Consider the following 25,913-nt stretch of genomic DNA (forward strand, 5'->3'; position numbering starts at 1 on the left):
AACATTTGACAGTATGGGATTTGAGAGACAAAACTAGCTTTGCATCTTATTTCATGGGCTCCATTCAGGACAACAGAAATGGACCTGTGCTTTTAACCTCTCTGGGCCTCAACAGTCTGAATAGAGACAATACCCTCCCCAAAGGGTGTGATGGAATTAGAAATAGGAAAGCACCTGGCACAACTAAAACTAAGTCCCCTTCTGTTCCCAGTCATAGCTAGGGTCTGTCTTTCAGAGGATGGAACACAGGTCTGTGTCTAGCTTGTATATCTTGGGAGACAAAATTGGGCTGATATTTGTACTTTTAATAAACTCTAATGAAATAAAGCACATATTTGGGAAGAAGAGCACTCCTGTGATATACAGAATAGACTACAAGCCAGCTCCTCACTGTACAACATTGATTTGTGGGCATGGCCTCCTCAGGCTCCTTCCTCTCAAGAACTATGGCTCAGATAACTATGGCCTTGCGATCACACAGCACAGCCTAAAGTAGGCTGAAAAAATAAAACTGTTTTCCTCTGTTCTTTGGCAACTGATCAGAACATTGTTCCATTTCTCACTGTAAAAACAACTGCTGGGGAGAGACTTTGTCCCCGAGAGAGAGAGACGAAGAGGCGTCCATGACAGTCTGCTGAAAAACTAATCACACTGAAGGCAGAACTGAGCCAAATAAACTGAATTACAGGCTTCATCTCCACTCACTCTGAGGCTTGGGCAAGCCATCCCTGCTCAATAAAGCTCAGCTGAGAAATGGTGATGCTGAGGATGGTAGCATGCTCCTTTAATCCCAGTTCTCAACAGGCTGACTCAGGAGGATTACCATGAGTTCAAGGCTGACCTTTGTGTATTATACAAAATTGAGTAGTACAAACTCTGTCTCAAGAAAAAAATTAATAGAAAAAATACAACAACAACAGGAAAAAAAAAAAAAAAACCAAGAGGACTAAGTCTACTTCTGCTATATGTTGGGGGGACATGAAAATTTGGACAGTGGCATCTTGGAGATGTTAACAACTATAAAACAAGATGAAGGAAATTACAGAACATCATTGTTTTCTGGCCATGGTGACATATGTGGGATTATATATTTACCCCTTCCACCAGCAAATTCCCATAATTGCAGTTCAGTTAAAAAAATTGTTTGTGTTTGTGTGTTTCACACTCACAATAATGATAAAATCCACTTAACCATTCTCTTGTCTTCTGCATGCTAAAAATTCACTAATCCAAAACAACCTATGCTGAGCCTATAAGTGAAGGCCCCCAGCTGGTGGCGGCTGCAACTACAGGCCCAGCTGACTCTGAGTTTTCCTCATATAGCATGAAGTTCCCTTTGTAAAATGTTTCAAAGATAAGCCCAACCAAGCCAGAGTAGAAGGTATCCCCCAGGTGACAGGAGAGCCACAGTCTCTTCAGTTCAGATGGGGTCTTTGTCTATAGGCCTCCCACTAGCCACACCCCCAGGCCCCTCACAAGGCAACTAGAAAGGGAGGCAGGCTGGCCACCTACAAACTGCATATGGAAGAGTGAACCTTCCCAAACTTCTGAAAAAAGTCTTCCTGTGCTCGGGCCAGAGCTTCTTCATCGATGTAGACCGCGGGCCTCTTGGCCATGATAAAGTACTGCACCTTCCGCAGGCTCCAGCCAATCACGTAGTGCAGCCAGCCGCACACTGCAGCTGTGGAGCGGCCTACCCCAGCATTGCAGTGCACGTACACGGTGTGGCCATTCTCCAGAAGCGCGTGTAGGAGACACACAGCCTGTGGCAGCATCTGCACCCGGCCTAGTAGAGAAAGCACAGAACGCACGTGAAGAGAGAAACTGCCGACGTCACAGCTAGCAATCCCACCAGTGCAGGACAGCTGTACTCTAAGCATGCGCGTGCATGTGCGCGGTGGAGGGTGGGGTGGGGGGATGGGGGTGGGGGACTGGGAGTGACAGCTTCATTTATTTGTTTTAGTGGGGAAAGGCGAGACAAATTTAAAACCAGAGAATGCCAAGGTGGAGGGCATCCCAGAGGCAACAGTCAGGTCTGAACCTGGGTGTGAATCTGACCAGTCCAGGGATATTACTGATTTTTTGACTGTTCTCACCATGAATCCAAATTTCTCTACAAAGCTAACTTCCACGTGTTTGGGGGAATCAGGGGTGAGAAGAAAGAATTTTAACATCTTTTTAGAAGGGGTTGCTGAGATCCAGCAGTGGCTTTAGAGGCTCTCAAAGAAAACCTGATAAATCCTGTCCCCTCAATTCCACTGACTCCTTAGTGTCCTTCCCGGCAAATGGAAGGCACATAATTAGTTCACACTGGTTAATGACTCGGCCGTACTTACTGATTAGACAAATGCAATTTGAAACAGACTTTAATACGCTGGTTTTCATTCAAGTAATGGAGTGGCTAACTTACAGCTGATACGCATGGGATAACAGATCATTTATGCCACCACCACACAGTGAATACTGGCACAAATTTGATTTCTTTCTGTGTTATTGGAAAGATGTGACCATAGTTGCCACTGCCTCCCATTTTGACGATCAGAAAATCTACATGTCTCCTCATCCTGAGAAGTATGCTGTGACTTGCTGAGCCCCAACAGCTCCCAGCATCCTGCTGGGCAGAAGAGTATCCAGCCGCCAGCCTTTCTGCTCTGAGATGACTGCTCTGTTCACATGCTCTCACTACATAGACAGCAAGATTTTTACCTGTCTAGTATTTTGGCGGACAGCATCATGATAAACAGAAGAGAATGAGAGGAGCCCCATACACAGAATTAGCAGACTTTACCTACACACTTAACAGCCTAGCATCGTCTAGTTTCTGTGCAGCCCATTGGGAGGGGTATGATGGCCCCAGAACGATCTCCTAGGACCTATCTAGTCTTTGTGCTGTGGTTCCCATTGGATGATTGAAGAGATGAGAAGCACCTCCCTCACCTACAGGTCTTTACTAAAGCCTTAGATTCTCCCACAGGGGCTTCACTCCTTAGATTACCTCTTAGGAAGTGCTAGTGCCCTGAAGGGGCCAATACGGTACCGTGGAACCAGGACCCAGTACCTTGGAACCAGGAACCACTAGCTTGGAACCAGGACCCAGTACCTTGGAACCAGGAACCACTAGCTCGGAACCAGGACCCAGTACTTTGGAACCAGGACCTAGTACCTCAGAACCAGGACCCAGTAACTCAGAACCTGGACCCCAGTACCCCAGAATCCGGACCCAGTACCTGAGAAGGTGGAGTTTTCACAGGAGTTCACCATGGCCCCAAGGCCTTCTCCATCACCTACCTCACTTCAGGCTTTTCATGCTCTGAGACAGAAGCAACCTGCATCAAAGTCGTAATGCTACTACCGTCTTCCCTTCTGAATTCTGTCAGTCTCACTTAGGAAGAGGTATAAAGCTACAGACACCACCCATCAGTTTTGAAATATTTCATTAGGTACACACCAGCTCCCGTGGCGTCCAACAGTACTCCTGGTTTTGGGTGTGTAGCCTGCCACACAGTTAGTTACACAGGGGGCACAAGGAGACACGTGGTCCAAGCTGTCACACCAGCCAATGAGTTCCTCATGGCAATCTCAGTAAGAGCACTGTGTTCTGTATCCACCATGTGTCTCATGGGATCAGAGGTGGCAAGCATCCAGGGTATGTGGGTATGCTAAGGGTGGGGCCTGCACCATCGCAATGAAGTCTGTGAGCAGCTTCTGGTGTAAAGAGAATCCCTCTAATAATTTTGGAATCATGGCTTCTTCCTACGCTGCCGCCACTAGGCCCTCTGGACAAGTTCCCTGCAATAATTGCTGTAGTGACAATTTTGGAATTTCAGTTCCTTTAAAAATACATAGAAATATTATGAGAGTATGTTTTTGTTTTAATTTTGTTCTAGGTATGGGGATATGGAATTTCTTTGTATTGTCCGTGAAATCTGACTATGATTTGCCTTGTGCTCTAGCAGAGGCATGCTTTTGACAGCTGTCGAAAGTTTCTGCAACGGTGTGACATTTGGAATTCTGGGAACTTTTCAGAGGTTATATGAATGCTAGAGCCACAGTAGGCAAGGTATTGGTGGTTGTTAGTCATAGGGGGTGGGGAGTGTTGCAGTTTGTTAGTAGTCATGCTCAAAGAAGAAACAAGAAAAATAGAAATTATATTCAAGGATTCCCCTCCCCAATCCTTCTTTCTCTTCTACCTAGTAATATGGGTGTAACTAGGGGCATAAAAAGTGGGAAAAGAAGAACCCACAAAGTAGCAAAGGCCAGCTACAAGTTTCCACGGCAGGAATTAAACAGGTAAATATACTTTTAAAATCAAATATCCAATCTATAGAGAGGCCAGAGTGCTGCTTGCAGCCAGAGCTACAAGGCACAATCTCAGCTGACCAGCCTTCCATACTACGTCTTCCACAGAATCAGTCAAAATGAACTCTGTAGACAGACATTGCCCAAGGCAGTTCTGCTCTAATAACCCACGTGATGTAATACACCCACTGAAGCAAGCATACTGTACAGCCATTATGGAAATCATTGTAGTGGTTCCTCAGGAAGCTGGAAACAGATCTACCTCAGGATCCCACTACACCACTCTTGGGAACATACCTCAAGGACTCTACATCCTACTATAGAGACACTTGCTCAACTTGCTACTCTATTCATAATGGCAGGAAATTGAAAATAGCCTAGATGTCAGACAATTAATAAACGTAGAGAGAAAATTTGGTACACAAGAAATTGCGGTAATGAAATATTGCTCAGCTGTTAAAAAAGAATGGAATCATGAAATTCACAGTTAAGTGGATAGAGCTAAGGAGAAAAAATTCTGAGTGAGGTAATCCAGGCCCAAAAAGAAAAATATGGTACACATTCTCTTATATGTGATTGTTAGTACTTAAGTCTTTGATAATCAGGCTACAATCTGTATAATCAGAGAGGATAATGTCTAGTGAGTAGGGTGAGGAAAAGAATGCCCTAGGAAGGTAAGCAGAATAGATAGTTGTGAGTATATGGAAGGAGGACTAGAACAGGAGGGTCAAATCGGGGAAGGAGAAGGAGAAAAGGATGAAGGAGGGAATCCAGGGAAGGACAGCTAAACCTAAGGGCTATTTGAAGGGTCATGTGAAAACCTACACTATAGTAAAAACTTCTTAAAATATATACATGTTTGAAAGAAATCTAAGTGGAATAATCAAATATCATGGAACACAAAGCCTCACTCAACTAGACACCTCTCACCAACAAATTAAAGTTCCAATGCTAAGAATGGGCTACATAGAACTGAGATGCTTCCTAAAGAAGCCCCATGGAAAACCCCAAACAATCCAAGCTATTGCCAAGGCTATTGGTTGTTCTCCACAAACTGATGGTAAGGCCTTATTGATAAACATAACATCTACACAACTCTTTGAACACAGAGAAGTTAGGATGGGGCCAACCTAGAGCCTTGACCCCTACTGACTAGTGTTCGTGGTACTAGAAATCATATTACCAGAGGAGAAAGGTACTCAGCTACACTCGGCTACAAACCCTGGGATCTACAATGCTGTCCTGCCTGCAAGCTACAATGCAGCAATAATGGCATAAAAGTCATGAGAGTAGCCAACACCTACATGATTGGATTTAAGGCACACTCCATCAGAAGAAACCCATGACAGTTACTACTGCTCAGGAGACCAAGAACCTGAAACTAAATTTTAGGCCATGGTCTTAGAGGAAAACCAAATACTACTGTTCTGCTAAAGGAATGTAGCCGTAAAATGGCTCCTAGTAGCATGTTGCTTTACTCCTACCTGTGTGTTGCTCAGCCAGAATCAGAGTAGCATCCTTCTGCAATAGATTGGCACATATGCAGAAACCCGTAACTTGACAATGTACAGAGAATCAGAGACCTTGGAATATTCAGTCCTAAATAGAATGTCTCCATTTTATCCCTCCCATCAAGGCTAAGCGAACTCTGTGGGAGAGGAGGTAGAAATGTTGTAAGAGCCAGTGTGGTAAGAACCAAGGAAACAAAGCCTTCTATACACAACAGCAGGACTGACACACATATGAAGTGACAGACAGTCATGCACAGGGTGTGCACAGATCTAACCCAGATGGGGTCCCATTGCTGAGAGAAGAAGTGGACACAAGCATCCATCCCTAACCCAGAAGCTCTACAACTGATAACTGCTCCCAGAGAAAACTCCTCCGACGGAGTCTCACTGGGTATACAAACCAATTTAAGTACAGGACCCATCTCAGCAGCAGATGGCCAACACAAAACACAAAACTAACTCAATGACATTTTTGGAGGCTTTTTTATGTGTTTTTTTGTTGTTGTTGTTGTTATTGTTGTTGTTTGTTTGTTTACCTTACTTTTTGCTTATATACTACGGTTTCCAGTTTTGTCTGTTTTGTGGGTTCTCTGTGCAAATATGTGTGTCTCTGGTTCTGAATGTGTTTCTTGTGCTTTCACTCTGCCTCTTTTTTGTTCTGTTTATTTGTTTTGTCCTATTCTAGTTTGTCTGTTTTTATTTTATCTTATTTTATTAGTTTAGATTCTTGTTTGCTTTCTAACAAGAGAGAAAGGAAAGAAGGAAGGAAGGAAGGAAGGAAGGAAGGAAGGCAGGCTGTGAATTTCGGTGCCTGAGGAGGGGGAGGAACTAGGAGTTGGAGGAGGGGAAACCATAGCTGAATATATTGTATGGAAAAAATCTACTTTTTTGTTTTGTTTTTCGAAATATGGTTTCCCTGTATATCCTTGGGTGTCCTGGACTTGCTTTGTAGACCAGGCTGACCTTAAACTCACAGAGATCCGCCTGCCTCTGCCTCCCTGAGTGCTGAGTTACAAGGTTGCACCACTATGCCTGGCTTTCTACTTTCAATCAATAAAGAAGCGAGTCCAAAGCTTAGGAGTTAGAGACGGAGTCTTCCTCATCTGCGGGTATCCCATAGCATGCTCTGTCTGTTATCCTCAACTTCTACATGAAGATACTGAGGCTGGGTGATCTGTCCTGATGAAATCCTTAAGTGGCTGTTCTGACTCCAAAGCCTCTGGCCTTAAGCCCTGTCTGTGTTTCTTCCTCATCCACCTGGTTGCCAGCACTTTCCATCTCTCACCTCAGTCTGCCTTCTCACAAGTCCCTCCATGTTGCCATGACCCTGTGGGACTTCCGCCTCTTCTAGGCTCTAACAAGTCTGCATCCAAGGGCCCTAATGCAGAGGACCTGAATCACCGAGGAATGAAAATAGGATCCTCAGTGTATAAGAGAGTCGATGTCAACCAGAGCACCCAAAGGTATGTTTCATCTTCGTGTGTGTGTGTGTGTGTGTGTGTGTGTGTGTGTTTCATGAAGACCTTAAGTCTCCAGCCTTAAACAGCATGGTTAAAAAAAATAAGAAAGATTCTTTTGTAAAGGTTTGTTTTATTGTCATCTTATGTGTATGTTTGTTTGCCTCCATTGCATGCCGGTGGAAGGCAGAAAAGGGTATCAGATCCTCTGAAACTGGAGTTACAGACTGTCGTGGGCTGCCATGTGTGTGCTGGGAAGTGAACCTGCATTCCCTGCAAGGAGCAGCAAGTATTCTTAACCACTGAGCAATCTCCCCAACTCCCAGATTCTTTTTTTTTTTTTTTTTTTGGAAAATATTCCAGATTTTAAATGATGCTAACTAAATTGAAAAAAAAAAAAAAAAAAAACGCAAACCTTATGTAGGTCACACAAAACACTCCACCATCTGTGTTTCTCTCCTTGGAATTTAAAACAAGCATCGGGTGTAAGTTAGATGCTCGCTCAGCAATCATTATATACCTCAATAAAAACTGAACAAGTAGCAACATTGAAGCCGTACCACTTGTTTGATCCGAGGCGCTGTTGGACGTCTCTGTTCTACCTCGTGTTCCAGCCCTGCTATAAGCCAGTATAAGTCTGGGATGATGAAAAGCTTCCTAAGAGGGAACCAGGTGTTGGACGAGCCAATATATAAGAAAAGGAAGTGGCTTTTAGCACCTGTCACTTTAGGACCTGCAGTAAGGGAGGTCAAAAGCCTCTCAGGGGATGCTTTGCTTTGTCTGAGGCTGACCAAAAAAGACATCTACAGCATGCAGGTACGTCTTTCCTTTCTTATTCTGGGATAAATATATAACTGCACACATTGCTATTTTACTTGGATAGTCTTGTTTTCCACATATAGTACAGACGAGGGTCTCTCTTATGCCACAAGTTTCTCAAAGCCTACCAGGCTCCGGCCTGCCCAGGTATTCCTACTCCACTGTCTTGGTGTCTTGGTGCAAAGACAGAAAGGAATTGAGTCTGTTGAATGAATGACTCAGGCTGTGGTAACAAAGGAACACCCAGAGTGAATCTCTGAACTCACTGGGTAGGAAAGAGTTAAGCTGTTAGGAGAACAAAGATCAACACTCAATCTGACTTCCCCCTGAGAATGGGAGTTTTAATGGACAGATACAGCTTATTTCATCGAGGTGGCAACTGGAATTTGGAAATTTTTCCTTTCCCAGGTGAAAGAGACAAACCACATTTTTTTAAAAAAAGAAGAAATGAAAAGGAGGACGTGTAAACCAGCCCTCCTTACACGACAAAATGTACAACAGGAAGGACCAATAGGACGACTGATTGTAGCAGGTCTGTGCCAATTCAGCCTGGCAGAGTCTCCTTTCCAGACTTAACCTGACAGCACCATGCAGCAGCTCAGAATGCTTCCAGATGGATCCCCTTCCTCCCCACCCCACCCCACCCCGGAGTTCTAGAAGTATCCAGGTGGATTAATCTATATGTTCATTGCTCTATAACTGTAAGCCACGTAAATTAATCTGCTGATGGAAAGTCACCCTGCCTCTCAGGAATGGCTAACTCTTTGATCACTTGCCCAGGTCCTACCGAACCAAAGAAATCCTTTTATTCAGTGTCAGAGTTTGTCCCTTTGTGGGTGGGGGCTCCTTTGCTCTCATTCGGTTGTTCTGTGAGCTCTATATGGAAGCTGGCCATAGAACCATGAACCTGGTGACTCAGTAGCCCCATCACCTCCACCGAATGCTTTGAGTACAACTACAATGGGTCCTAATGGATAGAGTGATGCCGTTAGTGGAGCAAGGGATGCAGTGGCCGAGCAACAGTTAGAATACTGGCTCAACTGCTCCTTGCCTATTCCCCTCCTATTTACCCCAATGGCCAAGAGTGCTGTGAAATTAGAACCACAGAAGCCAAATCAAAATCTCTGTGAAGGCTACAACTGAAGGGTCCTGACCATTCGTTGACTGTTTAAAACCAGAGAAACAGTCTTCGCAGAGAAAATACATCAGCCTCCTGTTGATGCAAATTCTATTTTCTTTGGGCTTCAGCCTTAAGAAAAGGCAGGGCTCTTAAATTAACCATCATGTAACCATGTGACCAGGAGAAATAGCCATAGTGTCAATAGCTTTCCCCACCCCAAGGAAAATAAATTATACCTCTCCTTAACAATAGTTCAGTTCAATTCTTCAGAGGAGCCCTGTCTGGCCAGGAGGTGTCAAGGTGGACAGTGACACAGGTTTCCTATGGTCCCCAAGAGGTTCTGTTTTACAGATCACTGGTTGATGGGGGAGATAAGCTATGTCCCCCTCGATTCACAGCTTTGCATAACGCCAGCTAATCATGAACATGAGGAACTGAAATGATGTCGGTCTGTGGATGCGGACGCGGCTGAGAGTGTATGAAAAAGCACGGAATTGCTGCTCCACAGCCCGGATTTGGGAGCAGTGCTGTGAATCAGAGTGCCACCCTCAAAATCTGGGCTATGACTCTTTCTTATCTTAAGACCTGGACCCATTACATAACCTTTTTGTAGCATCTCTTCCTCTGCGAAAGGGAATTGTCTGTCTAGAGTCTGCTTTGAACGTGATGAGTTAATGCGTGTAGAACACAAGAGGGTTAGATGCATAGCATGCGCTGTACAGAGAGCACTGGGGGTGGGGGTGGGGGAAATGTTTTCTGGCTTCCTGGCCAGGCTTCACTGCCATTCTTCTATACCCAGAAGAGCAAATAGCCAAATTCCATTAACATGTTATGCACTCTCGACAGCTCTTTTCTGCCCCCTGCTGACACGTTATTAATACTGCCGTGGCGTTACTGGAAAAGGTACCCCTACATTTCAGCAACTGTCTATCTTGTCTACATATGGCTCTTCTAGAACCCCAAGCTTCTGCGCCCTAGTCTATACTCCTTGCACCCACATTTCCCTTTCTCTGGTCTCATCTCTCTGTGCAATCCAGGCCCACTCCAAATGTGGAAATTCATATTAACTGGCCTATCTGGCCTGATCAGAAAGAAGCCATAATCCCCACATCATTCCTTGTCCACTTTTCTCGGCACTGGAATTGGTCTTGAACTTGCCTTACTGCTGCTTACTTACCATGTCACAACTACGACTTCTTCGTCTCTGATTCCCCAGCAGCACCCATCCATGATACTTTATTCACAAAGACAGCTCTCAGTACTCGCCCAGTCAATGCCAACTCACCTCCACGCTCCCCACAGCCCCCCATGCCTCACCTCCTACATTATCACCAATCTTACTGCACCCACCTCACCAGACTCTCAGCTGTTCACAGAACAATGGAAGTCGATTTTGGTGAAAAGACTAAAACAAGAGGAACCTTCACATGTCCTGGCTCCTCATCCTTTCCCCTGTTGTAGTTACTCCCTGCCGCTGTGACATTCTTATTGTATCCCAACTGAGGTGGTAATTTCTTTTGTTAACTTATTTATTCACTTTACATCCCAATCGTATCCCCCTCCCTCCTCTTCTCCCAGTCCCACCCTTCCTCCCTCCTCCCCCTCTTGCCTCTCAGAAAAGGGGAGGCCCCTACCAACCTATTCCAGCAAATCAAGTTGCACCAGGACTGAGCATAGCCTCTTTCATGGTGGCCTAGCAAGTGTTTGAAAAGCAGGCAGCAGAGTCTATGTCACAGACATCCCCTGCTCCCTTATTAGGAGACCCACATGAAGACTAAGTTGTCTATCGGATACCTATGTGTAGGGGGCCTAGATCCAGTCCATGCATAGTTCTTGGTTGGTGCTCCCATCTCCACAAGCCACCCTGGGCCCAGGTTAGTTGGCTATGTTTGTCTTCTTGTGGCGTTCCTGTTCCTTCTGGATCCTTCTATCCTTCCCCAGACTTTTCCACAAGGCTCCCTGTACTCAGACTAAGGTTTAGCAGTGAGTCACAGCATGTTTCAATCTGCTGCTGGGTGGAGCCTCTCAGAGGACAGCTATGATGGCTCCCGGATGCAAGCATAGCAGAATGTCTTTAACAGTGTTAATTAGACCCTTCTCCCATGGGGTGTGTCTCAGGTTGGGCCAGGCATTGGTTGGCCATTCCCTCAATTTCTGCTTTATCTTTATCCCTGCACATCTTGTAGGCAGGGTAAATTTTGAGTTGAAGTTTTTGGAGTGGGTTGGTGTTGCCCTCCCTCCACTAAGAGGGTTAGAGGGTGGCCTCTTCAGTCTCTATGACCCCTGCTATTAGGAGTCTCAGCTAGACTCACCCCCCCCCATCCTCCCAGGAAGCTACCGTGTCCTAGGTCTCCACCTTGTCTCAGATGTACCATACTGCAATTCACAGACCCACAGAAGCTAAGGAACCAGGAGGGCCCAAGGGAGGATGCTTTAATCTCTCTTAGAAGGGGAAGCAGAATAGACAGGCGCAGTGGTTAAAGAGAAGCAACAAAGTAGGAGAGGGAGCACAGAGAGAAGTGAGGCTGGAGATCAAAAGATGGGAGACTGGGGGTAAGAAGACAGAGGCTTTGCAGAGAGAAAAGAAGCCACAGGCGGGGGCATCTCTGGTGGTACTTTCATATCCTCAGTTCTTCAGTCACGTTGATGTTTCCGTTCCTACAACATGCTACATCCTCTCCTGGAATAATGATTTTTCTAAATTTCTCCCCCTGCCATTCTCTCCCATGTTGCCCTTTCCCCAGTCACTTCTCCAACATTACCTCAAACATTACTTCCTCCAGAGTCTTTTTAGATTACCTATACAAGATCCTCCCAAATGTCTGTGTGTGTTTAGAACTAACCTATTGTGCTCTTAAAATCCTATTTTTGTTCATTCTGTTAACATTTGCCATGTCCCAGGGACTATTCCCTCCATATTACCAACCACCAGTCTAAAGCCTCCACACAGTATATATACATATATCCATATATATGTAAAGAAGCCATATTAAACAGAATCCTGTCAAAGTGCCTAAAGGCATTAAATCGAAATCCTTATATTATTTCCATTTCACAATGTCATATTTATGACATTCAGTTATAGATGGCCAGAAGACAGAAAACCCAATGTCTCTGAGACAGGTTCTGTGAAGGACCAGAGTGCGTCTTCTGGCCTTACCCTCAGTGCTCATGTCCGGCGTGGGCATCCAGATGTAGGCCAAGCCTTCTTCCTTATACAGTTTCATCATGGTGTCTGGAGTCATGGGTTCGGGGTAGCGGTTGCAGCCTGAAGAATTCTGGATGATATCCCATTCTGTCTGGAAATTCATGACAGCGGTCACTCCCAACTCATGCTTCAGCTTGATGGTCACATGTTCCAGTTGGCGAGGGCAGCTACCCAGCCAGATGTTTGGTAGAATTCTAGAAGAAGCATATGGGGTCAACAATTACCACAGCTCTAACCTGAGTTCTCAGTATCTGCATACAACATATACTACTGAATTAATTAATGTAATTAATCTTCCAATCTGATGAGGAAAGGCTGGAGGATTTTTGTTTTTGTTTGGTTTGGTTTGGGTTGGTTTTGTTGTTGTTGTTGTTGTTGTTGTTATTTTTGCTTTTTGAGACAGGGTAGACTTGGATGTCATGGGCTCACTTTGTACACCAGGCTGGCCTCTAACTCAGAGATCCTCCTGTCTCTGCCTCCCTGAGTGCTGGGATTATAGACGTGTACCCCTGGCTTGAAAGGCTGGATTTTTTATGATTCATTTATTTATTATGTATGCAGTGTTTTGCCCATATGTGCGCCTGCATGCCAGAAGAGGACACCAGATCTCATTATAGATAGTTTTGAGCCACCATGTGGTTGTAGGAAATTGAACTCAGGACATCTGGAAGAACAGCCAGTGCTCTTAACCTCTGAGTTGTCTCTCCTGCCTGAAAGTCTGGATTTTTAAGGATGTAAGAAATAATACTATTTCTAAAAACTACATTTACTACTGTTTTAGGAAAACACACCATGCACTCAACAAGCACACCTGGAAGTGGACATTAGAAACTAAATGCATCAGCGTGTGAAAATAAACTCGTCAAGTTGTGCTTATTCTATGAATCATGTAAAAATCCATCAGCTCATTTCAAACACTAACAAATTAATTGTGAGCCCATTTATAGCATCTCAGATTAAAAAAAAATGTTTACTAAAATACAGCCATCACTTCTGATTATAACTATGTAAAATTCTTCCCATAGTATAAGGCCTGTGAAACATGTTAAACCTCAGAAACAGTGAATTTGCCTTAAATAAAATCAGACCAAGATCAATTCCATTGGGTCCCAATCATTTTGTAGTATCTTCATAAAAGGTGTCTTAAAGGGAGAGGTATTATCAGATTATCAACTACCAGTAAAGAGAGAGGGAGAGAGAAGAGAGAGAGAGAGAGAGAGAGAGAGAGAGAGAGAGAGAGAGAGAGAGAGAGAGAGAGAATATTGCCAGTATTTTATCAGGTATGATTCTACATGTAAAACTGTTCAAGGCTGAGTCCCACACCCAGTTTCTCACTCCATAGGTCTGAGTTAAGAGCTTCAGATTTCCACCAATTTCCCCGGGTGATGTTGCTTATAAAATTTCTAAATCTTGAGAAACACTTTCGTAGTGACTCAACATCAGATATATAAGGACTTAAATAATTCAGATTTCGATAGGTAGGTGAGGGAAACACAAATAGAGTTTTCATTGTAGTTGCAACAGACAAGAACGAAAGTAATAGAAAGAAAATTATTCTTATGCAAAAATTATAACAAACTCTAAGACAATGAGAAATATATTTAACTCAAAAGAATAATGAAAGTTTATTGGAAGACACAAAAAAAGTAAATAATAATAATAATTAATAATAATAATAATAAAAGTTTAATTGAAAAATCTATTATACATGTGAACATTAGCAAAAATATAAATATCTTCTAAACCAGTATGAATAATAAATTTATAATAATTGATCACATTTACATAATCTTACTTGCATAGAAGCTTATTCTGTGCTTTGAATTCTCTCCAGAGCCAAGGACTAGATTCTGTATTTCAAATGTTCTGACTCACCTCATACAGGACTCAAGTGAAGGCAGTGATGCGCATTACTAAGATTCATCACTATCCCTGGGTTTTCCCTTCAAGCATGGAGGACAAAACCTCCCTCTGCCTCAAAGTAAGATGTGCCCCATGTAATTTACTTTTGTCAATAAATGAGCTGAAGTGACAAGTGACACTTCCCATTAGGTTATTAAAACTGCATGCATGATTCTTCACGTTCTCTTTCCCTGTTGCAATGTCTGTGAACGCACACGTTACTGAGCTCCTGGACACAGAAGTAATCTAGAATGCCAAGCTAGAGTCACAAGGACAGTTGCCCTAGAGGGCTAAGAGCTTCTTGGGGAGTTGTTACCCCAGAAAAGCACCTGTTTTGTTCTGGCAAGATAGCAGCTAAGTCATGAATGGTATGAAATCCCTTGCATGCAAGACAGAAAGTGACCAGGGGATTACATTTGCAGTAAGGTCCCTTCATGTTGACTTTAGAGCAGTGGGGGTCAACTGTGTCAGGCAGCTTTGGTAATATTTATGGGATGTTTTGAGGGTCACACTGGGTGGTGGTATGTGCACCAGGCAGATAAGACAGTGTCTGTGTGTGTGTGTGTCATATATATTTGTAAATATAAGATGGATCTAGTGCAAAACAGAAGCCTTCTTATAAGATATCTGAAAAGCACACTAATGTTTTTAGCTATAATAGAAATGGTGTGCCATATAGCCAGAAAGGCCATGTTCAAATGCCAGTACTAATCTTTAGTAATAGTCTTATGACTTTAGTTCAAGTCATTTACCTTTTCTAAGCTTATGATGTACTCATCTTTGGAATGGGTCTAAAACTAACTGAATCACAGACACGTTACACAAAGTAAATACAATTAAGTGCCACTGTATATGAGTAAGGTCCTCACAGACACACAGGAAGAGTGCATTTTATGTGAAACTACATTGATCAATAGTACTGACATACAGTGTAAATATCACACTGACCAAAATTCATTTTTAGTTTTTCTTCACTTGAATGCTGCAAGGTGTAGAACAGCCTCTTGTTGGCTCTTCTTTTTTGTTTGTTTGTTATGGTTTTGGTTTTGATTTGTTTCGGTTTTTCGAGACATGGTTTCTCTTGTAGTCCTGATTGTCCTGGACTTGCTTTGTAGTAATAGACCAGACTAGCCTTGAAGTCAGAGACCTGCTGCCTCCGCCTTCCCAGTGCTGGGATTAAAGGCGTGAGTCACCATGCTTGGCCTTTCTTCTGCCTTGTCTTTTCTTTCGTCCTTTTGGCAATTCTTGATGTTGATGTGAACATGAAAATAATTCACTCCAAATGTGGGTATTTCTCATCCTCAGTAGAAAAATCTCAAAAAACATTCTAAGGCTAAAGCCATATTTACCAGATAGGAAGGTTTTTTTGTTTGTTTTTCTAGTTAAATTTTTTTCTTTTCTTTTGTATGTGTGTGTTGTCCCCTCACTTGTATCTTTCCTTTGCCCCCTCCTTTTCACCCTTTCCCAACCACGAGGCCTGTGACAGAAAGGGACCTCAGCCCCCATCATATGATCACAGCCTATCAGGATTCATCCTGATAGCATGATTCCCCTTCCTCTGAGTGCCACCATGCCTCTCCACCAAGGGGAAGTGGTCAAATTGGGGACACCTGAGTTCATGTCAGAGTCAGTCTCCATTCTCCACATAACTGTGGAGAATGCACTGTCGATTGACTAGATCTAATTAGGTGGTCTAGGTTTATTGCATGCATTGTCCTTGGTTGATACAGTAGTTTGTGTATGCCCTTGGGTCTAGATCTGCCAGTCTTGATGGTCTTATTGTAGGGTTCCAGGACCCACTGGATCCTTCTATTTCCCCAATCTCCCATATCTCTCTCAACCGGAGTTGCAATAGTAAGTCCCAGCATCTGTCCCAATCCCCTGCTGAGTGACAACTCTTTGAGGACATCCAGGGTGGGCTAGTATCCAATTATAAGTGAGTATATACCATGTGTATCTTTCTAGGTCTGGGTTAGCTCACTCAGGATGATTGTTTCTAGTTCCATCCATTTGCCTGCAAATTTCAAGATGTCCTTGTTTTTAATAGCTCAGCAGTATTCCATAGTGTTAATGTACTGCAGTTTCTTTATCCATTCTTTGACTAAGAGACATCTAGGTTGTTTCCAGATTCTGGATATTAGAAATAAGGCTGCTATGAATATGGTGAAGTATACGTCCTTGTTGTGTGGTGGAGCATCTTTTTGGTATATTCCAAGGAGTAGAATAGATGGGTCTTTAGGTAGCCCTATTACCAATTTTCTAAGAAAGCACCAGAATGATTTACAAAGTGGTCGTACAAGTTTGTACTCCCACCAGCAATGGATTTTTCGTTTTTCTCCACATCCTTGCCTGCATGTGCTTTCACTTGAGTTTTTGATTTTAGCCATTCTGATGGGTGTAAGATGGAACCTCAGAGTCATTTTGATTTGCATTTCTCTGATGACTAAAGACATTGAGCATTTCTTTGTTTCTCAGCCATTCGATATCCTTCCATGGAGAATTCTCTAGCTCTGAGCCCCATTTCTTAATTGGGTTATTTGGTTTGGTGATGTTTAACTTCTTGAGTTCTTTATATATTTTGGATATTAGCCCTTTGTCAGATAAAGGGTTGGTGAAGATCTTTTCCCAGTCTGTACACTGTCACTTTGTTCTGTTGACAGTGTCTTCTGCCTTACAGAAGCTTCTAAGCTTCATAAGGTCCCATTTATTAATTGTTGACATTAGAGCCTAGGCTATTGGTGTTCTGTTTAGTAAGTTATCTCCTGTGCCAACAAGTTCAAACCTCTTCCCTGTTTTTTGTTCTAACCAATTTAGTGTCTCTGGTTTTATGTTGAGGTCCTCAATCCATTTGACTTGAATTTTGTGCATGGTGATAAATATGGATCTACTTGCATTTTCTACATGTAGGCATTAAGTTAGAACAGCACCATTTTTTGAAGATGCTATCTTTTTCTATTGTATAGATTTGACTTCTTTCCCAAAAATCAAGTGGTTATAGGTGTGTGGATTTATTTCTGGGTGTTGAATTTTATTCCATTGATCAACCAGCCTATTGCTATGCCAGTATCATGTTGTTTTAATTACTGTTGCTATACAATATCACTTTAGATCAGGGATGGAAACTCCTCCAGTGAATCTTTTATTGTATGGGATTGTTTTAGCTATTCTGGGGTTTTTGTTTTTCTATATAAAGTTGAGAATTGATATTTCAATGTCCTTAAAAAATTGTGTAGGTATTTTGATAGGGATTGCATTGAATCTGTAGATTGCTTTTGGTAAGATGGCAATTTTTGTATGTTAATTCTTACAATCCATGAACATAGGAGATCTTTCCATCTTCTGATATCATCTTCAATTTTCTTCTTCAGAGATTTGAAGTTTTTTAAAATAGAAGTCTGCCATTTGCATGGTTAGAGTTACAACTAGATACTTTATATTACTTGTGGCTATAGTGAAGGGTGTAGTTTCCCTAATTTCTCTCTCAGTATGATTTCCCTTTGTATATAGGAGGGCTCCTGACTTTTTTGTGTGGATTTTGTAGCCAGCCACTTTGCTGAAGGTGTTTATCAGTTTTAGGAGTTCTCTGGTGGAATTTTGGGAATCAGTTATGTACACTATCATATAACTGAGAATAGGAATAATTTGACTTCCTCCTTTCTGATGTGGATTCCTTTGATCTCCTTTTGTTGTCTTATTGCTTTAGCTAGAACTTCAAGTACTACATTCAAGAGATATGGAGAATGGGAAGCCTTGCCTAGTCCCTGATTTTAGTGGAATTTCCTTGAGCTTCTCTCCATTTAATTTGATGTTGGCCATTGGCTTGCAGTATATTGCCTTTATTATGTTTAGGTAGGTGTTCTAAGACTTTGTCAAACGCTTTTCTGCCATCTAAGGAGATGATCATGTGGGTTTTTTTCTCTCAGCTTGTTTATATAATGGATTTCCATATATTGAACCATCTCTGCATGCCTGGGATAAAGCCTACTTGGTTATGGTGAATTACATCTTTGATGTGTTCTTGGATTCGATTTGCAAGTATTTTACTGAGTATTTTGCATCAATGTTCATAAGAGAAATTTGTCTGAAATTCTCTTTTTTGTTGAGTCTTTGTTATGTTTAGGTATCAAGGTGACTGTGGCCTCATAGAATGAGTTTGGTAATGTTGTATCCATTTCTATTTTGTGGAGTAGTTTGAAGAATATCAGCATTAACTCTTTTTTGAAGGTCTGGTAGAATTCTGCACTGAAACCATCTGGCCCTGTGGTCTTTTGTTTGTTTTGGTTTTGGGGGGAAACTTTTGATGACTGCTTCTATTTCTGTAGGAGAAATAGGACTATTTAATTTGTTTATATGATCTTGATTCAATTTTAGCAAGTGGAATTGATCAAGAAAGTTGTCCATTTCATTTAGATATTCAAATTTTATAGCATATACGCTTTTGAAGTAGGACTTAATGATTCTTTGTATTTCTTCAGAGTCTGTTGTTATGTCTCCCTTTTCATTTCTTATTTTGTCTATTTGAATAGTATCTCTCTGCCTTTTAGCTAGTTTGGCTAATGGTTTGTCTATCTTGTTGATTTTCTCAAAGAACTAGCTCTTGGTTTTGTTGATTCTTTGAATTGTTCTCTTTGTTTCTAATTTATCGATTTCACCCATGAGTTTGATTATTTCCAGCCGTCTACTCCTCTTGGGTGTTTCTGTTTCTTTTTTTTTTTTCCTCAGGCTTCCAGATGCCTCATTAAGTTGCCTATATGAGATGTTTTCAATCTCTTTATGAAGGCACTTAGTGCTATGAACTTTCTTTTAGCACTGCTTTCAATGTGTCCCATAAATTTGGGTATGTTGTACATCCACTTTCACTGAATTTTAGGAAGTCTCTAATTTATTTCTTTATCTCTCCCCTGTCCCAAGTGTTGTTGAGTGGAGAATTGTTTAGTTTCCATGTGTGTGTAGGTCTTTTTAAAAATATCTGTTGTTGAAGTCCAGCTTTACACCATGGTGGTCTGATAGGATACAAGGTAATATTTCAATCTTCTTGTATTGGCTGAGGCTTGCTTTGTGACCTACTATATGGTCAATTTTTGAGAAGGTTCCATGAAGTGTTGAGAAGAAGGTATAATCTTTTGTGTTTGAGGGGAAAGTTCTGTAGATAATCTGTTCAATGCATTTGATTCATGACATCAGTTAGTGTCATTATTTCTCAGTTTAGCTTCTGTTTCATTGACCTATCCTTTGGCAAAAGTGAGGGTGTTAAAGTCTCACACTATTAATGTGGGGATCAATTTGTGGTTTAAGCTTTGTTAATATTTCTTTTACAAATGTAGGTACCTTGTATTGGGGTGTAGATGTTCAGAATTGTGACATCATATTGGTTGAATTTACCTTTGATGAGTATGAAGTGTCCTTCCTCATCTCTTTTGATTAATTTTGGTTGACAGTCTATTTCATTAGATATTAGAATGGCTGCCCCAGCTTGCTTCTAGTGTCCGATTGCTTAGAACACCCTTTTCCAGCCTTTTACCCAGAGGTAATGTCTATCCTTATGGCTGAGATATGTTTCTTGAATGCAGAAGAATAGTGTGTCTTGTTTATGCATCCATTCTGTTAGTCTAAGTCTTTTTATTGGAGAGTTAAGGCCATTGATGTTGAGAATATTAATGACCAGTGACTGTTAGGTCACTTGATTTTGATGTTGGTTTCAGTACAGTGTTTGTCTGGTTATATTTTGCTACAGTAAAGTTATTTATTTCCTGTGTTGTTTTGGTTGTATTTTGTCACTTTGAGTTAGAGTTTTCCTTTTAGTAACTTCTGTAGGTCTGGATTTGTGCATAAATACTGTTTGAATTTGCTTTTGTCTTGGAATGTCTTGTTTTCCCAATCAATGGTTATTGAAAGTTTCACTGGGTATAATAATCTGGACTGGCATCGGTGGTCTCTTAGGTTTTGCAGGACCTCTGCCCAGGCCCTTCTGGCTTTCATAGTCTCTGCTGAGAAGTCAAGTGTAATTCTGATAGGTTTGCCATGATATGTTACTTGGTCTTTTCCCCTGGATGCTTTTAATATTTTTTCTTTGATCTGTACATTTTGTGTTTTGAATGTTATGTGAAGGAGGATTTTCTTTTCTGGTCTATTCTATTTAGTGTTATGTATGTCTCTTGTATGTTTTTATGTATCTCTTTCTTTTAAGTTGGGGAAATTTTCTTCTATGATTTTGTTGAAAATATTTTCTGGGCCTTTTTCCTCAATTCCTATTAACCTTAGGTTTTGTCTTTTCATGGTGTCCTCGATTTCTTGGGTGTTTTGTGTCAGGAATTTTTCAGACTTAACATTTTCTTTAATGGTTGTATCTTCTACATCCGAGGTTCTTTCCTCCATCTGTTAAGTTTTGTTAGTGGAGCTTACCTCTGCACTTCTTGTTTTCTTTTCTAAGTTCTCTCGTTCCCAGTTTTCTTCTATCTGTGCTTTTATCATTGTTTCCATTTTCATCTTCAGATATTGAATGATTTTATTGAATTCCTACATCTGATTGTTTGCATTTTCCTGAAATTCTTCCAATGTTTTCTTCACTTCCTCTCTATAAGCTTCTGCCATGGCCTCTCTAAGGTCCTCAATCTGTTTGGCTGCATCCTCCTGTATTTGTTTATGGTTTTTATTTGTTTCTTCCATTATCATCTTCATTACTAAGGACTTAAGGTCATTTTCTTGTGCTTCAATTGTGTTTGAGTTCCCAGGGTTGAATTGTTTGGGATAACTGGGTTCTGGAGATGTCATATTATTCTGACTTTTGTTGTTTGTGTTTTTAAGCTAGTCTTTAGTCATCTTGCTATTTCTGATGTCGGGAAGTAGTCTCTAGTGTCCTTCACTGGTCATTGAGAGTAGTTTGTTGGTGAGTGTCTATAGGTCATGACCCCTCACCTGTGGGTTTCAGGGAACCCTTCCCTGGATCAGTCAAGTGACCTGGTTTCAGCTCTGGGGGACTTTGCTCCATACCCTGGGCTCCCCACTGGGACAGCAGAGGCTGGTGCTGGTGCTCTGCAACCCAAGATTCAGTCCAAAATAGTGTAGGTAAATACTATCTGCCTTTGGTTGGATTTTGGAGACCCTGCCCTTGGCGACTGGGGCCCTGGGTTCTATCTGCTGGAGATGGCAGAAGTCACCCACTGGCTTAGGCTTCTGCCCAGTCTGGGTCAGACCATGGGACCTAGGCTCCGTCCACTCAAGAGTGTGGGAACCACTTGATGGGTTAGGCTTCTGTCTGGGCCATGCACCATAGTTCAGTCTGTAGGAGAGTGTGGGAGCCACCCACTGGCTTAAGTTTCCACCCATTCTCTAGTTAGATTCTTCTCTGAAAGGGTTTTTGTGCCTACATGGCCTTCCAGAAATCCTTATTAGAATATTATAGAATTATTATGAAAGCATAAAAGTAAAAAAGAACCAAAAAAGAAAACAGAAAAAAAAAGAAAAGATAAAAGAAAAAGAGCCAATGGTATTGGAAAGATGGATGTGGGATTTTTTTTTTTTAATTGCAAAGAATTCTGAGATCATCTACTAGGCACCATAGGCTAAGAGAAAGACCACAGACATGACACTTAGAGAATGTCTAGGCCTGTGATAGGTAGGACACTGTCCCTAGGTATGTAGTCTTCCCAAAAGCACAGAAACGTCACAGTCGATCGTGCTACTGTCTCTTCCCTCTGCTGAGGTGCAGGAACAGGATCTGGCTCCCTCTAGACACACATCCTTCCTTTAGTGCTCTTTGGAGATTCCTCTTCCAGGATCCTGCACAATGCCTGTGGAGCGGTAGCTTAGCACTTCCATGTGTATACTTGGGAGCTGAACTGAACACACTCAGTTACTCCATGCTCTGAGAAAGGGAAGCAGGCACCTCACTTACATAGTTAATTACCATAATCTACTGAATAGTAATGTATGCTTTGCTGGAAAAAATTAAGTGGACTGGCAAAATGTCAAAATGTATATTGATGATAGAAAAAATGAATTTCAAACGTTTCCCCAAGTTCTTTTAAACTCTGCTCTTTTTGAGTGAGTGGTATTTAATAGTTACCTAGTCAATACATGCAAAAATAAAGAGGCTAATTGGTTTTCCACAAAAGATTTACAGAAAAGCTGAAAAACAGTTCACTAAGATATGCAAAAGGCAAACTGACTTGAGCATTGGGCTGGGGGAACAACAACAACACAACAACAACACAAACACAGAATCCCTGCCGGAGCCAGTCTATAGCATCATAACATTGCCAGTCTATAGAATCATAACATTGCCAGTCTATAGAATCATAACATTGCCAGTCTATAGAATCATAACATTGCCAGTCTATAGAATCATAACATTGCCAGTCTATAGAATCATAACATTGCCAGTCTATAGCGCATAACATTGCTAAAAAGGAGCATCAGGATGTCATTCTGCCATCCCATCCAGGTCTACTCTTGAAGTAATTTTTACACAATGGAGAAAGTCAAATCAAAAATTAAGCTCAAGGTTGATATTATAAAAATATACATAATATATATGTAGGTATCTGACATTACATTTCTAATTTAAATGAGTCCTTTAACTACACAGGCACATTCCTGCATCACAAATAAACACTAGATTCTACGTTAGATATTTCCAATATGTTCATAACCTGCATGACTCTTCCTCCGGTAATCGGATGAGCCAAGTTCTATAGTGAATAAAGGAGTATTAAATAAGGCCTGTTTCTTTTAAATAAGATGCTGTGAACCCAGGATATAGATAACTGAAGATAAGCTTTGCAGCAAGCACAGTACTAAAAGGTAGAGAATGAGTTATGACCGGAATCAAACTAAGACTTATATGGGGCATGGAGATAAAGGCTGGAGCTTGCTAGAAACACACAAATCAGCGGGTTCTGCTAAAGAGACAGCCGAAGTGTCCCTTAGGGCCATCCTATTTCCACTCACTCTCACAGCAGGCAATGCTCCTACTTACATGACACCCTGGAGGGGCTGAGGTGCACAGTGTACTTTCTAAACTAATTCAGCTTATACCTCACTCAAAAGGACAATTTGACACCATTAAAAATTCATTTTTATTCATCTCAACTCATGCCTAAACTCTTTTTGGTGTTAGTAGTGCTTTAAATACTTTCAAATATGAAAGTTTTTAAGATTAAAAAAATAATTACTGAAATATGAAATTTACAGAATAAAAATCTCCTCTAGATTTAAGCCTATAATTAAAGGACAAGTGTATGGCTTACAGTTATATTATAAATTATACTATAAGGCCCCCAGAGAAATATTTATGAATAATTTACCTTAGATTTTAAGTTATGATGGAGATTTTGGCTGCAGCATTATGGATTATTTAGAAAGGTCAGATGGAGGCCACTGTGCCAAATGAATATTAACACTCGGTCAACGCAAAATGAAGTTCCCAAGCCAGGCTTCACTTTCACATAACAGAAACTACCTTTATGCAAGTGTCTATTCACTAGTGTTCTAAAGGGCTGGCTGCCTTTTCTGTGTTCTTAGAAATTACACATTTACCTGTGGAACTCCAGTATAGACCCACTGGCCTAGCGCATCTCAGTAAGTGGTGGGAGAAGTTTATTATATATATTTTAGGTTTTTTTTTTTTTACGTGAGTAAATATGCCCAGACTCTTTTTAAAAAGGACACCCAAGTCTACACATACATTCCTAAATTTAAGTCCACACCTTTCTCCAAAAGACTTAGAGACAGAATGAGACTCTGGGAACTGTTATTGATATCATAGTTCAGAAGAGAAGGTGTATCCATATTTTAATGCACACTGTCCTTAGAGATGTCTAAAATAAGTCTGCTTGTGAGACATAGGAAATATGTTTTTAAGTTATATGCATTAAGAATAGCATATTGGGAACTGGAGATATGGCTCAGTGGTTTAAAGCAACTGTTGCTCTTGCAAAGGACCCAGTTTCAATTCCATGCACCTTCACGATAGTTCATGGCCATCCATAACTCCAGTCCCATGGGATCTGACATGGTCCTCTCTGGCCTCAGTGGGCACCATACACACACACACACACACACACACGCATGCTCACGCACACACATGCACGCACGCACACACACACGATGCACATACTTATGTGCATGCAAAACATTCATACATATAAAATTAAAAAATAAATCTGAAAAACATTTTTACGAGAACAGAACTTTGTGGTGAGGCAGAAGAGATGGCTCAGGGCTTAAGAGACTGTACTGCTCTTCCAGAGGACAAGAGTTCTCCAGTTTCAAGGGATTTAATGCCCTCTTCTGGCTGCTGTGAGCCCTGTGTTCATGTATATAACAAGTGTGCGCGTGCGTGCACACACACACACACACACACACACACACACACACACATACACACACACACACTTAAACACAAAAAACTGACAAAAGGATGGAATGTTCTGGGGAGAAGTGCTGTGAAACACTGTCTTCTGCACAGGACAGGACTCCCACACATGAACTCAGAGCTGCAGTCGGTGCTTGCACTAACCTACACAAGATCAAGCCAGTTAGAAACTTCTAGCACCACACAGGGAAGGGCTCCTTAGACGCTCTCACCTCCAGATGAGGTATTGGCAGATGATGACTGATGGGGGAGAGAGGGTAATTTTTATTTTGGACTGTGGCCACAACTAAGTGTCCTAGTCCCCAGTGGATGACCCATGCATGTGTGCAGATGGGCAGCACCAACAGAATTCAGTGGAATAAATAAATAAAATAATAAACTGTACAAAAGGAGGGTGTGGCATTAGAAAGAAGTTGCAGTAAGAGGTTGTAGTAGAAGCTAAAGAGAGGTAAGGGTAGAAATAAGATCATATATATATATATATAAAATCACGTTCAAAGAATACATTTTTAAGGAACAAAACAACTTGGATTGGTCCTGTTTCTTTTGTCATTCAACCAACTTCAATTTAAATAAAATCCATCCTAATAATATTACAGCTTAACTGAAGACCATCAGAAGCGGGGGACTAACACTCTGAAGTTTAAAGCAGCTTAATTCATTTGCGTGAGTGTGGCTTTGCGATTCAAGGCAGCCACACCATAACACTGCTGTTGGCTTCGCCTGGCAGGTTGGCGCCTGTGGTACAAGAGCTACTGAGGCATAAGAGCCAGAGCTGCTTGCTCTGCATCAGCTGTCAGCCAAAGCAGAACTTACTGACAATAATGAGGACATCGGGCACAATGAGCATCCAGGCACCCTGCAAAAAACACCTCCAGGTATTGACAGGAGGCACTGGCATAAAAGCAGCAAGTCCATTATATGGACACTGCAATGGAAGTGTCATCGACTAATGGCCATTAAAAACAGCAAAATGGCTTCTCCTAAAGGGGAAAATTAGCATTATTTTCTGGCCACAGATAATAAAAAGATTAGGAAACCACAGAAATGGTGGAATGGTTATATGAACACAGGTTTCTGTTTAGTTATCACACTAAAAAGTCCTAACTATGGAGCTGGAGTTCCTTCTCGCTAAGCAAGCCAGTGAAGTAGATTCCAAGAATAGAAAATAGATCTGGATGAGACTCTGTTCAAAACCCAACCCCAGCTGAAAACCTGAGAG

At 41.6% G+C, this 25,913-nt stretch overlaps 1 protein-coding gene across 2 annotated transcripts in view; it reads right to left on the reverse strand.

Moving 5' to 3' along the window:
- Positions 1–1,495: 1,495 nt before the first annotated feature.
- Epm2a (EPM2A glucan phosphatase, laforin) overlaps positions 1,496–25,913 on the reverse strand; it is a 113,573-nt gene continuing 89,155 nt past the window's right edge. Inside the window, exons 3-4 of one of the 2 annotated variants that reach the window (XM_051164573.1) lie at positions 12,367–12,608; positions 1,496–1,786 (exon numbers count right to left, since the gene is read on the reverse strand). In XM_051164573.1, coding sequence (XP_051020530.1) covers positions 1,509–1,786; positions 12,367–12,608 — 520 coding nt within the window. In that variant the 3' untranslated portion in view covers positions 1,496–1,508. The remainder of the gene's footprint in view (positions 1,787–12,366; positions 12,609–25,913) is intronic. The other variant, XM_051164574.1, reaches the window with a different exon arrangement.

Source organism: Acomys russatus, chromosome 21 (genome assembly GCF_903995435.1).
Source record: "Acomys russatus chromosome 21, mAcoRus1.1, whole genome shotgun sequence".
Taxonomy (NCBI): Eukaryota; Metazoa; Chordata; class Mammalia; order Rodentia; family Muridae; genus Acomys; species Acomys russatus.